The following is a 15,534-nucleotide window of genomic DNA, read 5'->3' on the forward strand; positions in this document are numbered from 1 at the left end:
AGACAAACTGACCCACCACCCCAGCTCCTGGAAAGGAGATGGAAGGAAAGATGCGGCAGCCTGGTCACCATGAGGGCAGAGTGCGCGACACAGAAGAAGCAGGAGCGAAAGCAGGACAGCGCGTCCCACAGTGTTCACAGGGCGCACGGGACTCCAAACGCAAGGCGCGGCCCGGGAGTTCGGAGAGAATTACTGCCGACCAAGCCGTCCAGGTTCCGGACCGGCCGCGTGTGGTCTCTCCATCTGACAGCAAAACCCTGAACATTTTGCGCACCCAGCGCACCCAGCGCACCCCGCGCATCTTGCCGCCTCGGGAAGGGCCGGCACCTCCGTCGCGCCAGCTCCCAGGGCCCCGCCCGCCCCCTGCCCGGCCCTCCCTGCCCCGCCCCGGCCAGGGCTTCGGCGGGCGCCCCCTGCGGCGCTGCCCCGCCCCCGCCGTCCCCCGCCGCCTCGGGCCCGGGCCCGCCGCCCGGCCGCCGGCCCACCTGGCGCAGCGCCGCCCTCGGAGCCCGCACACCCGCGAACACCCGCGCTCCCCGCGCACCCCGAGGCCACAGAAGGGCCCAGCGCCTCCACTCGCCAGCTCCCAGGGCCCCGGCCCGCCCGGCGCCCGCGCTCTCTCGCCTGGCGATGGCCCCGCTCGTGTATTTCTTATTCTTCCACGGCCTGAAGCAGGCGTTGGGCAGCTATCCGATCTGGTGGTGAGTGAGCGTTCCTCGCGATCGCCTCTGTGCGTCTTTAGCCGCCGTCCCCTCGGGCAGGGACCGCGGTAACCTGGAGCCCATGCCCTACTCCTGCGACTCCGCGGGCCGCGGGCGGATTGTTTCCCTTGGTCGCCACTTTCAACCAGTTCGGGCCGGGGCTGGGATGCGGGTGGCAGAGCTTCCGGGGACATTGAACCCCGAACCCGAAGGGGCCCCGGCGCCAGACGGGACGAACAGTGGGCTGGGGAGAGGCTGGAAGAGGGTCCACACAGGTGTCACGAACGTCTGGGCAGCTTGAGTTCAAGGAAAGCCGGGAGGGCGAGCAGGGAGAGAGAGATTCGCCAAAGATTTTCCTCAAGGACCGTACTTTACACACACACACACACACACACACACACACCTTAAAACAAAGTCGTTGAGACAAGACCGAACAGCTCGGGGCAGCGCAGTTACGTAAAGACAGCCGTGGGGACCGGCCGGGAGCGGCGGGCACAGTGGGGCCAGCGCCAGGCCCTCCGCGCCTCCACCTCTGTCCCGGCAAGGGTGTCCCCGAGGGGCCCTCTCTGCGAGCCCTCTGCCCGGACCTCGATGGCAGTGAGGAACTGCCGAGAGGTACGGAGGGAGAGAGCGTCGAGTCTGAGGTTCCCTGAGTGAGAGGCACGGGAACCCACCGCTGAGAAGGCTGGGGCGCTCTCTCCTCTGCCCCAGACAAGGCACATTCCTGTAAGACCCTCCTAAACCTGGCAATGGAAGCTCAGACAAACCGAGGGAGGGATCCTGAGGGTCTACCGCACATATTGGGGGAGGAGGGTCAGGGTTACTCTCCCTCGTGGCACCTCATTAGGAAGCTCCTTCACAGGCCACGGTCACCCCAGGCCTCCCTGGGGGGGAAAGCGGGAGCCCAGGGGCCGGGCGCGCCGCTGGAGGGGACCCAGAGTTGGAGAGAAGCTTCCCCACACACTTTCGCACGCTGCACTCACACTCCCAGGAGCCCTCTCCGACGGCTTGGTGGAATTATAATAATTACGCCGAGGGGAAGGGGGAGACCTAACGAGCCCAAGTACATCTAATCCGATAATAATTTTTCTCTTCGAAATGGTTCAAGAGTGGGGGCGCCCAGGGTGGAGACTAGGGTCCAGGCGCAGCCAGGCGGGGCGGGGCGGGAGGATGATGGCTGGGGCGAGTCTGGGGGCTTGGGAGAGGCCCTGGAACGGCGAGGATGCGCTTCGGGGACCCCTGCGCGCCCCGCATCCGCGTGGCACCTGCAGGCCCAGTCGCTCCCCCAGCGCAGGCTGCGACGGGCATGCCTATGATCTGGGGACCCTGATGCTCGCTACGCCAGCCACGGGGGCAGCCGGGGAGAGCATCAACAGGGCCCCGCGGCCGCCAACTCCTGCGCTGGCTTCTAATTAGAACCGCCGCCGCATTCCTGGGCGCAGGAGGAAGCACCTTCGCCCCCGCGCTCCTCCCATAAAGAAGAGCCCTGTCACCAGCCTCCTGGCTGCCCCAGGCAGTGAGAGCTTTGTCCCGTTGGCCCCGGGGGACCCTGGCCTTGCCCCCCACAATACACGTATGTCACCCTTTTCACTTGGGCCATATGTGTTCTGTCAGAAGGGACCCTGACCCATCTTCTCCAGATGAAGGAGGTGTCCTCTCACTAGAAGCTACCACTTGGCACCGGCCCAAACAAAAGCCTAAGGCAGGCAGCCTGTGGCCCCAGAGGGTTGGGGTGAAACCCCACTTTGCCTGCACACTCAGTGATTCTCCATTTCCTGAAAACAAGCGTGTCTGGTGGAGGAAACCGCTCCTGGGGGCCCACGGATTCCCCCTCCTCTCTGCCCTCAGGCCAGCTGGACACAGGAAGGACACTGTGCCACAGGGCACACAGTCAGAACAGAGAGAAGGGCTCATGGAAAGATGGAGGTTCACAGCAGGGACAGTATCTTCACTCCCCATCTTTTAGAGCTCCCACAGGTGGCATCTCCCTTCTCCTGTCCACCCTCCCCTACCAAGGGGACGAAAGGGACCCTCCCTTTATAATTTCTCACCTTCACACCCAGCCTCCCTAATTGGCTGTTCAGTTTCAACCTCCCTCCCCAAAAGGAAGCCACTGTCCCATCCCTTCTCACCCCACCCCTGCAGCTCACATATAAAAGTGAAAGGGATGGGGACTTTCTCACCTGAGAAACCACCAGGAAACAGCCAAAATCAGGAGTAATTAGGCTTTTGAAGTTGGTGTGGCTCTTGGTGGGAGGGTGGAGGGAGAGGAGGAGTTTGGTGCTGGAGGAATTTGAAGGGCCACAGGCCCCTCAGGATCATCTCAGTGTGGTAAAGCAAAACAGCCCTCACCCAGGACCTTAAGAGCTGCGGAGACCTCTAGGAGCATGTGTTCCTGTGTGAGAGGTGGAGGTAGAGGTCTGGAGAAGGGATGCGGTCATGGCCAGCACCCCTTCCCCAGGCTGCTTGCCTATAGAATCAGTGAGGTGGAAGGCCCCTGGGACACGGGACTGGCGGCAGAGTCCAGTGGGCATGGACCCTGTTGTGCTTTGGGCACCTTCCTGCCACTTCCCTTGTCTGGGCACTGGCATTTTGTAGACCACCCACTCCCAACCCCCAGTGGCATGTCCAAGGCCCCAAGGCCCTCTTCAGCCTCCATCCTCGCCCTCTGAGCCAATCCCACACCCGCTGCCCAGGGTTACTGCACTGGCTGCAGCCACAAGGAGAGCCTGCCCCCCCTTGTCTGTAGAGACCCCCTTCCTGCTGCTTCGCCCCTCACCAGTCCCTGCTGGACCCCAGGCTCCCCATCACATAGGCCATGCCCTGGGTCAGATGTTGCCCCAGCTAGCTGAGAAGGGCAGTGTGAGACTGAAACCGGACTTCTTCCACTGATGGGCCAGCTCAGAGGCCTAAGATGTGCTCCCTACTTCCCCTCCTCTCCTGGCCTCCCCACCCTCCTTGCCAGACCCTGCCGGGCCCATTCACACTCCTGGGCATGCAGGCACCAGCTAAGAGCATGTGCCCAGCCCTCTCTCTCCTTCTGGCCCCGAAGGAAGACCATTACCTGCCCCCACCCCCCAGAACCTCCTCTGTGATGGACCTCCCTCTTGTTGGCCCCACAGGCTCCTGGTACACAGGGTCTTCTCAGTCTGGGAGTGGGACATAGGCTTCCCTCAGGGAGCCCCACTGTTTGTAGGGTGAAGGTGTGTGTTGAGTTAAGGAGCAGGTGAAGGAGAGTTCTAGAGGTGCTGCCCAGGATCCTCAACCTCAGAGCATGATCGAGGAGGAGGACCAGCAGCAGGAAGAGGGGAAAGAAGAGCAGGAAGGGGGCTAAGCAAGGCTATCAGGCTTCTCAGACAGGCAGGGCCCAAGTGGGCAAGACTTCCCGAGCCACCCTACCTCTGTATGCCTGCCCAGGGCGGCCCTGCCCCCTGCCTCTCTCCAATTCTTCCCTTTCCCTCTGCCCTATGTCTCTGTCTTTGTCTCTGTCTGCCACTGTGAGGCTGATGATGGCAGTAGCTAGTACATCTCTGTCCTTGTCTCTCTGTTTCTTTCTCTCTGGCTCTCTGTCTGTTGGTCTTTCTTTTTCTCTCTCTCTCTTCCTTCCTTCCTCTCTCTTTCTCTCTCTCTCTCTGCACTTCTGAGGCTGGCGATGGTGGTAGCTAGCCTATAAAACTAGAGAAATCCAGACACCAGCTGACTCCCAAGTGGTGTAGGGTCTTGGGATGCTGGGAACAGCATTCCCCCACAGAACCACCAACAGACATCCTTGTACTGAGGGGCAATGTCAGAAATGGCCACAAGTAAAATCTATGTGGTCAGAACACTAGTTCATACAACTGCCAAGTCAGATCTTCCTCATCTCAATCCTTCACAAGCCCAGTGAGGCTCACTCACCCTCCCATCCATCCTTCTGACTTAGCCACCCAAACACCTAGGCCTCTATCTGGGGTCTGGGTGTAGCAGCTTTTCTCAGGGTGGTTGCCCTCCATTTTGCTGGGATTGTTATCACTTTTTGTGGAGTGGCTTTTTGTTTTATTTGCATAAACCTACTAAAATGCTTTGTGGCGGGAGAACAGGATGCGTACATCCAGAAGAACGATCTCAGAGGGGCTGCGAATCACTCAAATCACACTCTTCACAGTGGGCCCAGGGCAAGTCTCCAGCCTGCAGGATGGGAGGCAACAGGTCCTGTCCCACAGGTGTGGCCCAGGACAGGAAAGCAGGGCCGGGGTGTGCTGCCTGTCCAAGTAGGTATCAGTTATATGTAGACTGAGGTCCGAAGGTTGTCCGCGAAGAAATAAGAACAGAAATTGAAAGTATGTGCACGGGGATGTCCCAGCAGTACCTGCACTGCTGCAGGTTTGGGTATTTTATAATGGGTGAGAAGATTCTAAAGACTCCAAGTGCAGGCTGTTCTCTAGCGAGTTTGAAAAGCACCTACCTATGTGTGCCTTGAACCCAAAACACCCTGCGGCAGGCAGCCCAGTGGACCACTGCCCTTTTGCTTCTCCACCCAGCACTGCATTTGGATTTTTGAACCAAATATGAGGCCTTGTGTTTGCCCTTGCAAAGTGTGGTTGGAGGGTTGTGAAGTGTCAGGATCACACACGGCTGTGCCAGGTGTGAGAGGTGGGGGTCAGAGACTGCAGGTGGCCAGGAAGTGGATTTTGGTTCAGGGTAGAAAAGCCCCCTGGGTCTGAGAGCAGTACCAATTCTGGTGCTTGGGAGGTGGTGGGCTGCCCTGCAGGTGTGGAAAGGGACAGCCTGCTGCAGTGTGGGCCTCTGGACATCTGGGTTCCACCACTGCCACTGACAGCCCTCCTGGTAATGTCCCTAAACTCCACCAGGTGCAGTCTGCCGCTTGGGTTGCATGTTTGCTCAGTGGCTGGTGTCAGACGTGCACTGTACTGGGTGGGCCTTGCAGAGACACCTTGGCACAAACAGCAGGGACAGCCCTACCTGGTGCACCCATGCTGGATTGGACAAGGACCTGACCAGTCGCAGGTTGTGGGGAAACAGACCCAGCCCGGCAGCCTGCTCCCAGTTCACTGTCTCCCTCCCTTTGTAGAATTGGCACAGGAATGTCCCTGCATCACCCACAGTGAAATCCTATAGGGGACTCTTTCTTCCTCTCTTCTCGGCCATTTTCCCTCTGAAAATTCTGGTAAGACTTTGTTGAATGAACAAATAAATGAGTGAATGAACCAATGGAATCTTTCCTATAAAAAACAGAAGGTGTATGGGGTGGCTTGAGCTGGGGGACATGAGGACATAGTTGAATGTTCTCACAGCCCCCCTCTGAGCTCCCTGCTCTTGGGCTGGGTGCCCATGACTCATTGGGGAGCGCTGCCTCGGTCTCCCTCCAAGCTTCCACAGGTGACACCCTGGAGGTGTTTCACGCTTTGGCGCTTCCACATTCCTTCCCAGACAAAACGTGCCGCTGCCGCCCAGGGAAGCGGGCAGATGCTTGGCCGCGGGCACGCGAGCCTCTGCCCACCTGCTGGGACTTGCTCAAAGTATGTGTCAGTAATGCCTGCTGGCCCAGTGGGTTGGGGGTGCTGGGAGGGCTACAGGCAGGGTCATGCACTGGGCAGGGAAAGGTGGGTCCTGGTATCCCTCTCCCATTGGCCCTCCCCATGGAGAAGACACTCAGGCTCCTGGGTAGGGGTCTTCCAAGTGGAAGAGAGAAAGGAGGCATGCTGCCTTTCCTGGGGTCCCCTCGGTGGGCAGAACCTGGAGGTTATTGGGGCAGGTCTGCACCAATGGGGGAGCCTCAGTTCCTCAGGGCTCTTGGACAGCTCCGCCCAAAGCAGCAGAGTCCACCCATTAAGCTGAGTAGCCGTCAACCCTGAGGGGGAGCAGCCCTCACTTAGGGCTTCAGATCTCAGGACAGGAACCTCATTCCTCCCGTGGAGAGGCTCTAATCTTATCAAATAGCAATTCCAACCAGGACAGGTGCTCTGGAGGCCTCGTGCATCATCACAGGGGACACCCCCTGCACAAACCAGGACCCTCTGAGCCAGAGACCCTGCAGGGTGGGCAGCAGAGGCCCCAGGACCTCCTCACTCCCCCAGGGCCTGGGCAGAGCTCTATGCCCTCAAAGGACAAGAGAAGACAAGGCTTTGCCCTCTGGGAAAGGCCCTCATGGCCCAGATGTGGCAGGATATGTGGGAAGTGGTGGTGAGCTTTGGCAGGATGAGAAGGCAGACAACAAGGCTGGGGCGTAGAGAGCTTCCTGGGAGAGATGGCCTGCTGACACGGGGTGGAATGTGCCCAGGGCCGCCAAGGTGCAAAGGATCTACCTCCCCACTGCTCACCTCGCTCTGAGAGCCTCAGATAGAATGTGGCCCCTGCCTTCTGAGAGAGAGGGGGAAACTGAGGCCCAAAAGAAGAAAGGCAAAAACAATTAAACCTGAGAAAAACAGGAGAGCTGGTGCCCACATCCTGCCTTCCAGGCCCAGCCAAGCCCCGACCCACAGACCCCCCAAAATGCTCATGGCCAGGATTCAAGAAAACCGAGATCCTGCCCCTGATCCAGACCCACCTGGATGGTGCACAGGGCCAGCCCCTCTAACTGGAAATCCGTGTTCTGCCCAGAGCCTCTTCCGTCCTCTGGCCTCACCACAAAATTACAGTAAAATCTACATGGTGAAGGCCATCAGCCAGACTGGGTTCCAGTGGTCTGTTCCTGTGCATGTCACATCAGCGCCACCTCTACTCCGAGCAAGACAGTCTGGCGAGGTGCCCAGCCTCTCAGCAGCATCGTTCTCAATAGCAGCGAGCAAGGGAGGAGGAAGGAAACCACCAGGGCTAGTGGCAGGCATGGTCCACATGGCCCTGACGCTGCTGGAACCAAGCCTAGGGGCCACTTTGCTGGGCCGAAGGTGATTCCTCACCTCGGAAAAGTCTGTCATCTCACAGACTTAATACTGTGGGTTCTTTTCATTTTACTTGTGGTTAAAAAAAACCATGCAGAGCTGTTAGTTTTCTGCATTGTAAGACTTACCTTGTCTGTTAAGCATTTTCTGAATCTCGGGTACTTTCTCAGTGATGATGCCAGCAGTGATGCAGGCCTGTGGCGTGGGTGTGCTCTGTCTGACTGTTGGCCCCTCTGCAGGGAGGGTCTCTCCTGAGCTGAGATCCAGGGTAAAGGCTCAGAGCCCAGGGAGGGAAAGAACCATCTAGGGGGCTGCATTCAATGTGGGACCCTCTGATTTTGAGAGGCCTGTGGGACATTGGGGTATGGTGTCCAGCTAGGCAGTTAAAAGTTGTAGCCTCTCTGTGGGGGTGTGGGTGCTCCTGGAGTGCCATCCTGCACCTCGGGGTTGGCAGAAGGAGGGAAATGCAGGCCTCCTAGCAGGTGAGTCACATAGCTGGGGCGGATGGAGAAAGTGTGTGAAGCGAGGGAGGGTAGGTCGAGGGCCTCTCAACCTCTCCTTCGGTGGGCAGCGCCCTCATGCTCCTGTGGTTCCCAGGCCCCCAGAATCACAATCCCAGGCCCCTGGATCAGGGCAGGGCTGGGAGCCCCCAAGTGGCTGTCAGCTGGAATGTCCTTCAGTGGCGATGGCCGTGAGGAAGGGGTAATGCATTGTATCCCTGAGGCAGGGTCAGGCCTTTGCTGTGATCTAGGTTAAAAGAGGGGTAAGGGATTTCGGATGCCACTACCGTGCTCACATGGACTCAGCCATTTCTCCTGTGAGTGGCCCCTGAGCCAGGCCTCTCCCATCCCCATCTGGACCCCAGGGGAGACTGGAGGACTAACCCGACACCCAGACTCCAGGTGAGAGCTCAGCCCGGGCTCTGAGGTCAGTGAGGCTGGGTCCATACTGAGGCCCCTCCTGAGAACCCCTCTCATTAATGCTGGGTGGAGACTCCAGTTTGTCCCCTCAGGCTGGAGAGCAGACTGTCCCTTGTGGCCAGGCATCATCCTTCCTACCACGTGGCTTCTGGAATGGTCACCACTGACGCCTCCTCCTCCTGGTGTCTCTGAGGGGACATGTGGGCCCGGCCCCAGTGACCTGTTCACCTTTGGTTCCAGGACCACTGGGCTGGAGGGAGGCACGTGGTTGCGCTAGGAAGGTGGATGGGGCCATAGGGATTCATGTCTGGCCCCACTCCTGACCTGGATCAGACATGTCCTCCTGGATTGAACCAAGCCTGTGTTCTCAAAGGTGGCATTAGATGCTTCCAGAAGCTTTGGGGTTTGGAAGCAGAAACCAGAGAGGAACCCTGGCTGCCACGCCCAAGGGTGTGGACTTGAAGGGGCCTTGGGGTCTCTTCACAAGCAGGGAAGCTTTGCAGCCCCAGGACTCAGAGCCCTCAGTGACCCAGAACCAGAACTCCTTTCCCAGGCCATGTTTCTGACCCAGCAGGTTTGGGGAACTCAAGTTTCTAGCAGGTCCTGTGGTGCGTACGCTGGCAGGTCAGGGCCCACCCCCCCCCCACCCCCGGCAGGACCTCTCTCTCACCCAGACACCTGATGTGTCGGCTAGAGAAGCCAAACCACAGAGGGTGCCCTGGATGCAAGCAGAATCGACCAGCCCAGGCACAGGCAGGGGCTGCCTCAGCTGCACCCCCTAATGATGGTTCCATGATGGAAATGAGACATGTGGGTATAGCAGTGGCCGGTGGGTTTTGTTTACTGATTCGATGTGCATCTTACTCATCACGGGCTACTTGTCTATGTCCTCCAAATTCCCACGTTGAAGCTCTGACCTACAGAGCGAAGTGTTAGGAGGTGGAGCCCCCACGGTCAGGCCAGTGTCCTCATGAGAACATGGAGAGACTGGAGCTCATTCTCTGTCTGCCATGTGAGGACAGTGAGAAGGCAGCTGTCTGCTGGCTGGTGTCTTCCTCTGAGCCACAGCCTCCCAGTCCAGAGGGTCCTGGGCACCACCTCTACAGTTTGTGCAGGTTGAAGGAAGACACAGAGTAGGCGGGGCAGAGCCCAAGGCCACACAGGTGATGGTGAAGGGCAGGTGGGCCAGGTAGGGGGTTGAGCAGTGGCTAACTACAGGCAGAGGCCCCAGCAGTGCCAGGTCTTTGGAAGGAATAAATAACCAGCCTCTGAGAGCTGGCAGGGGGGGGGGACGGACGGTTGGGAGCTGTGGGGAGCGATGGCCCTGTGGGTGCAGGCTGGCGTAGGGAGCTGGAAGAGCTAGCTAAAGATCTTGGCAACTGCCTGGGAAAGGCAGCACTGGCACAGACCCTCGGGCTGCACATGGAAGGCTCAGCAGCCCATGAGGGTCTGTGCCTTTGGGCCTGTGAGCAGAGGCAGCTGCAGGAACACAACAGTCTGCACTGAGTGACAAGTGACCAGGCTCATGCCTCAGGCAGCACCCATTCATTAGGTCATGCTCTGCTGGTGGAGGCTGCGGGGCTTGTCTGGGTTTCTTGCTCTGGATCTCACGAGGACAAAATCAAAGCTCTCCCAGCCTCACCCAGCTGGCAAATCAGGTCGTTGTGGTGAGGGATCCAGCCCCACATACTTGCTGCTGTCAACCTAGTCGTTCTTAGCTCCTGGGAGGCCCTGTCAGGTCTCAGGAAGTGGCCCTTCCCTCACAGAGCCAGAGTAGCTCCTTGGGACTCCGAGTTCACCCCCAGGTGGAGGCTGTGCTGCCAGAACTGTGCAAGTGGGGCCCTGATTGACATCTGCCACCCACCACAGGTTCTGCCGATGAAGCAGGGTGATCTGCAGTCTGTCGCGGTCTGGGCAGCAGGGTGGGGACTCAGGGGCACATCAGGATCTGGGCTTGCTGGGCAGTGAGGTAGGGGGAGCCATGAGCTGCTCCCCCACAGAGCACAGCTGCCCTCAGATGCCCCGAGCAGCCTCAGGGCCAGCCCCTGGGGCAGAGGGGATTGATGGCATTTGTATTTGTACCCACCGCCGGCTGAGGCTGGGCTCACCTTCAGTTACCAACACGGTGGCAAACTGCCACAGTGCAGGCAGTTTCTGAGCCAGTGTCACCAGGAGAAAGCAGCTACTTTCATCTCAGATAACGCTAGGGCAGAGATCACAAAATGCCCTGGTGCTCTCTGCCTTGGCGTCGGCCCCACAAGGAGACACACTTGTTCCGGAATCACAACCTTGTGCTGCGGCTGCAACTGCATGTTGGTCTGCTGCTTCCTCACAACTGTGTCTCCTCTTCTTGGTTCACAGTGAGTCCCACCCCCCCATTCCACGCTGCACCCACTTCCCTTCACACTCACATCTTGTGCAACAAGCACATTTGTTCAGAGTAGAGAGCCCTCCTGCACGGTGCCACTAGCCACACACAGACAACTTCACCAGTGTCTCTGTGGGCATCCTTTCCCTGCTCCTGTCCCACTTGGTACTGCCTCTAGTCCTTGGGAGACCCTCCGAGAGGCTGGTACATGGTGATCCTAGGAGACTGAGCCCCTTATAGCCACTGCTGCAGATGGAGGCTGTTCCCCACTCTCCCATCCAGCCACACCCAGAGCTCCCCACTTCCTCCTGGAAGGGTGGCAGGAGGGACCCACAGACCATGGTTTCCAAGTACTGATTGAACGGGGACGTCTACCTTCTCCTTCGTTAGAAATCTGGGTCCTGGGTGTGTGTAGTATGGACGCTTTCCCAGTTTTATTGAGGTGCAGGTGACACGTGACATTGTACAACACGATGATTTGATAAAATACATGTACACATTGCGAAATGATCACCACATAAGATTAGTGAACATGTTTGGAATTTTTATATGACTTTGTTATTAATTAATTTATTTTTAAAGATTTTGTTTCTTTATTTTTAGAGAGGGGAAGGGAGGGAGAAAGAGAGGGTGAGAAACATCAATGTGTGGTTGCCTCTCTCAAGCCCCCTACTGGGGACCTGACCCACAACCCAGGCATGTACCCTGAGTGGGAATTGAACTGGTGACCCTTTGGTTTGAAGGCCGGCACTCAATCCAATGAACCACACCAGCCAGGGCTTATATGATTTTTTAATGACCCAATTTGTCCTTTAAGACCCAACCAACATTTGGTGGCCAAGTTAGACCCCTTGGCTCTTCCCTGCCCCTCTCTTGCTCAACACTGGCCCTGCCCCTGCCCCTGTAAGAAAGGGAAACCCCCTGCCCCCCACTTTCAGCCTTTCTCCAGAAGGGTCTGCATTGCCCAGGCACCCTTGGCCATCTGGCTCTTGGACAGAGAAACCTTTCTGGAAGCAATTCAAGAAACTAATGGGGTAAGAGAGGGATCCAGGTGGGGTTGGTAGAGGCTGGAGCAGCTGGAGCAGCATCTGGCCTGGCGACCGCTGGCACCTTGGCCTCACTTGGGAAGGCGACGAGCCAGGGCCTGCCCAGAGGAGGGCCAGGAGGAGGCAGGTGGGAGCTGACTCAGCATCTCTAGGAATGATCTGGGGAGAGGTTGTGAACCTGAGAGACCGTCTCTGCATCTCCCAGAGTAATGGCATGGGGTATGAAGGAAGCAGGTTGGGCCCACTCTTCCTGCCCTGGCCCTAACTCGCAGGCAGGAAGGGAGGTGTGGAGCGCCAGGGTGCAGGCACTTGGCTCTCTGTGGGCCTGTGGGCCTCTGGGGTGGGCACTTTGTCCCTCCTGTACCCCCACCCACAATGCATCCTGGCGTCCCATCTGGCACGGGGCCAGCACCTTGAGACTGGCAAAGACAGAGAGATAGAGTCCTTTTCTCTGTCTGTCTGAGTCTCCAAGTCAGAAAGCATGTTCAAAAGCTGTGTGAATTTTCCTCCCGGCGAGAGATGGGCCCCTATGGGAGTCACCCCTGGAGCTACTAGAGGGACCTGAGCCACAGGACTCCTCCCCAACCTCTCCCGCTGGACGCCCAGCCAGTGAAGGGTGCCCGGGCCTCAGCACCTGCCTCTCCCCACTCACTGGCGAGGGTACACTCTCCCCTGGTGCTGTGGGTCCAGTGGGATGGGCATGCAGCCTAGTGGATATGCCTCTACAAGGATTTTGGTCTCAAGACCATGTGGAGCCCCCAGCACCTGCTTCTTGTCAGGAGTAGGGCATGAAGGTTTGGAAACAGATGCTGACCTCGGCCTGGGGTAGACAGAACCATCTACACACAGCGTCCACACAGGATGCGCAGTTCCTGGAGCCAGGACAAGGCCATCTGGTGGGTGGGTGGCGCAAAAATGGGCTGGAGTGGACTGGACAGGAAGTGGGGGTGGTGAGCAGGACCAGGGTCTGGGCTTCGTTCCTCATGGCTCTCCACGCCTGAGTGCCGAGAGTGACAGGGACATGCCGGCTAGCTACACACTGTCTCTGCTGCCTGCCCCATTGCCTCCCCTGTCCTCCTACCCACGCCCCGTGCCAGAGTACCAGGCCAGGCCCAACTTCTCTGCTCATCCTGCCATCTGTCCACTTGGCCCCGTCTTGCCCACCCAGAAGGTAAGCACTAGGTTGCCACAGGGTCCCTGAGAGATAGCGGAGGCAGCCCGCGTGGACCCCACTCAGAGCTATGCTTATAGGGTGAGGTGCAGGAGAGCCAGGTGCAGGTTACAGGAAGCTTCCCAGAGGGGAAAAACCAAACAGTTGGGTGAGAGCAGATGGCTGGCCTTTCTGGAAACTTTGGGGTCCCAGGACTATGAGGCAGTCATGAGAAAAACCTGGGAGAGTGAGGCCTGGCCCGGCACTAACAGGGCTCCACAAGGAGTGAATGAATGAGCCAGCCCCTCCCCACCCTCACTGCACCAGAGACACAGACTGAGATGGACGTAAGGTGAGACCTGTGGTGTCTGGCATAAGGTCATGGCTAATTTGTGGCTCATGAAGACATCAAGCAGGTAACGGACAGGACACGGAGCACTCTGGCGTATCAGAGTGGGGACATGCAAGGGACCCAAGAGGCTAGGAGTCCAGTCTGGAAGCACCACGTCTCCCTCCAGAAGGAAAGGTATGGGAAGAAAGCCTTGGCTTCAGTAGGGCATATGACTGTAAAGTGAGTGGACACTCCTGAAAGAGTCAGGTTTGACCCCGAGAGATGCGCAGGGTCTGGAGGATGGAAGGGGGCCCGGGAATGGGGGAAACACACAGGCTGTTGAGGGATTTGGACAGGAGGGCATGGGGCGAGAGGACATCACATGTGGGAGACCCTGCACTCAGGACTTCTGAGGAGAAGTAGCCCACTCCCCAGCTGGCTAACTAATAAGGCAGAACTGCATACATGTTGCCCACGGAGGGCCAAGGAGCAGGGCTCTGCAAGCAGAGAGGGTTCTCCGTGTGGCAGCTGGGATGAGGGAGACAAGACCCCGTGCTGGGGACAGAGGAGATGTGGGGGGAGGCTGCGGTAGCAGGAGTGCAGGGCCTCAGGCTGTGAGAGGAGTGAATGGGGCGGGGTAGGGGGGATCCAGATCCTAGCAGGGTGGGGTGAGGAAATGGTGTGCCATGGAAGGTATGGGTGCTGGGGGGGCTGGAAGGGACGGGCCTCGTGCCTCATAGCCAGCTGACCTGTAAAGGCTCTGAAGACCAGAGTGGGAAAGACGGTAGGATCTGCTTTGTGCTTCTAGAGAGCAGGTTTGTTTTTCTAATGGCTCTCATGGAAACTAGATGGAAGTAAGTTAGACTTAGAGTAGAACTTACCAAATATCAGTATCATCATGGGGATATGTGGTTGCTGAGAGACACAGAAGCCTTTGTCCCTTCTTCTCAGGGTGCTCCATCCCCCGAGGGGAGAGGAGGTGCTGAGTAAGAACCTCTAGTATTTCTGGCCGAGGCATCAGTGAAGCCACCCTGTCCTCGTTCTCCTCCGCCTGCAGCCCAGTTAGCAAGCTCCCAGATAGGCGAGGGCCCAGGGGCTGCTCTAAGTCTGGGACTGGGATGCCCCATACCCCACAGTCCAGAGGAAGGAGGGGGGCTCCCTCAGAAGAAAGAGGGCAGCGTGTGCACAGCACATGGCCTGAGTGAGTGAAAAGTCAGCAGATCCCTGGAGACAATGCATTCAGAAGCCTTGGGTGCTGGTCCCCTAGAACCACCCACCCAGGGGGCCTCCTGGATCTGGGGCCTCCCCTGGGAACCTGAAGGTCTCTACAGCCCCTTCCCAGAGGCCCTGCAGACCCTCTGTGATATCAGCAGTTGATGAAAAGATTACACTCCCTGCACCATCCACCCTGGGATGAAGAGATGCAGAGCTCTGCCTGCAAGTACCACCAGCCGCTGCAGAGGGAGACACCTCCAGAGGTGGCAGGACTATGCATCACATGCCAGACTGGAGAATCTCTTTCTCCCTCCTCCTGCCAAGAGGACCTGCCCGTGTTTTGAAATCGAGGTGTAGTTACTACAGTAAAATGGACATGGTCAATCAGTTCTGACACACAAACACATGTGCAACCAACTCACCATCAAACACAGAGCACTCTGTCACTGTAGTCCACTGTGGTCTAGTACAGCTCTCTGCAGGAACTGAGATGTCCCATATCTAACCCTCCGCCATGGTAGCTTTGAGCCACATGTGGCTGGTACAACTGAGAAACCAAGTTTTCTCTCTTTCGATGTCATTTTACTTAGTTTAAATTCAGGCACCTGCGGGGTAGTGGTGACCATTCTGCAGCCAGAGAAATGTTCTCTCTGCCCCTGTCAGGCCCATCCTACTGTGTGCATAACCACCGCCCTGGTTTCTGTCCCTATCCATGGTGTGGGCAGCTTGTCTCAGAGAGATGGAGCTCAGGCACCTGCATCCGGCCTCTCCGCCTCACCCCGCTCCTCTGTCTCCCAGAGCTTCTCTCTGCAGAAGCTCCGTCTGTTATCCACATGCTCGTGCTTCCAGGTTTGCACTCGTGATCACAGCCCTGGAAGTATTCTTGAGCACATCTTCCTTGGGACACATGTTTTTATTTCTG

General features: G+C 58.0%; 1 protein-coding gene across 1 annotated transcript in view; it reads left to right on the forward strand.

Moving 5' to 3' along the window:
* Nucleotides 1-461: 461 nt before the first annotated feature.
* The window catches only part of WNT3A (Wnt family member 3A), a 40,821-nt gene continuing 25,748 nt past the window's right edge, over nt 462-15,534 (forward strand). The window contains exon 1 of the mRNA XM_024560603.3: nt 462-701. Coding sequence (XP_024416371.2) covers nt 631-701 — 71 coding nt within the window. The 5' untranslated portion in view covers nt 462-630. The remainder of the gene's footprint in view (nt 702-15,534) is intronic.

The sequence above is a fragment of the Desmodus rotundus genome, chromosome 9 (genome assembly GCF_022682495.2).
Source record: "Desmodus rotundus isolate HL8 chromosome 9, HLdesRot8A.1, whole genome shotgun sequence".
Taxonomy (NCBI): domain Eukaryota; kingdom Metazoa; phylum Chordata; class Mammalia; order Chiroptera; family Phyllostomidae; genus Desmodus; species Desmodus rotundus.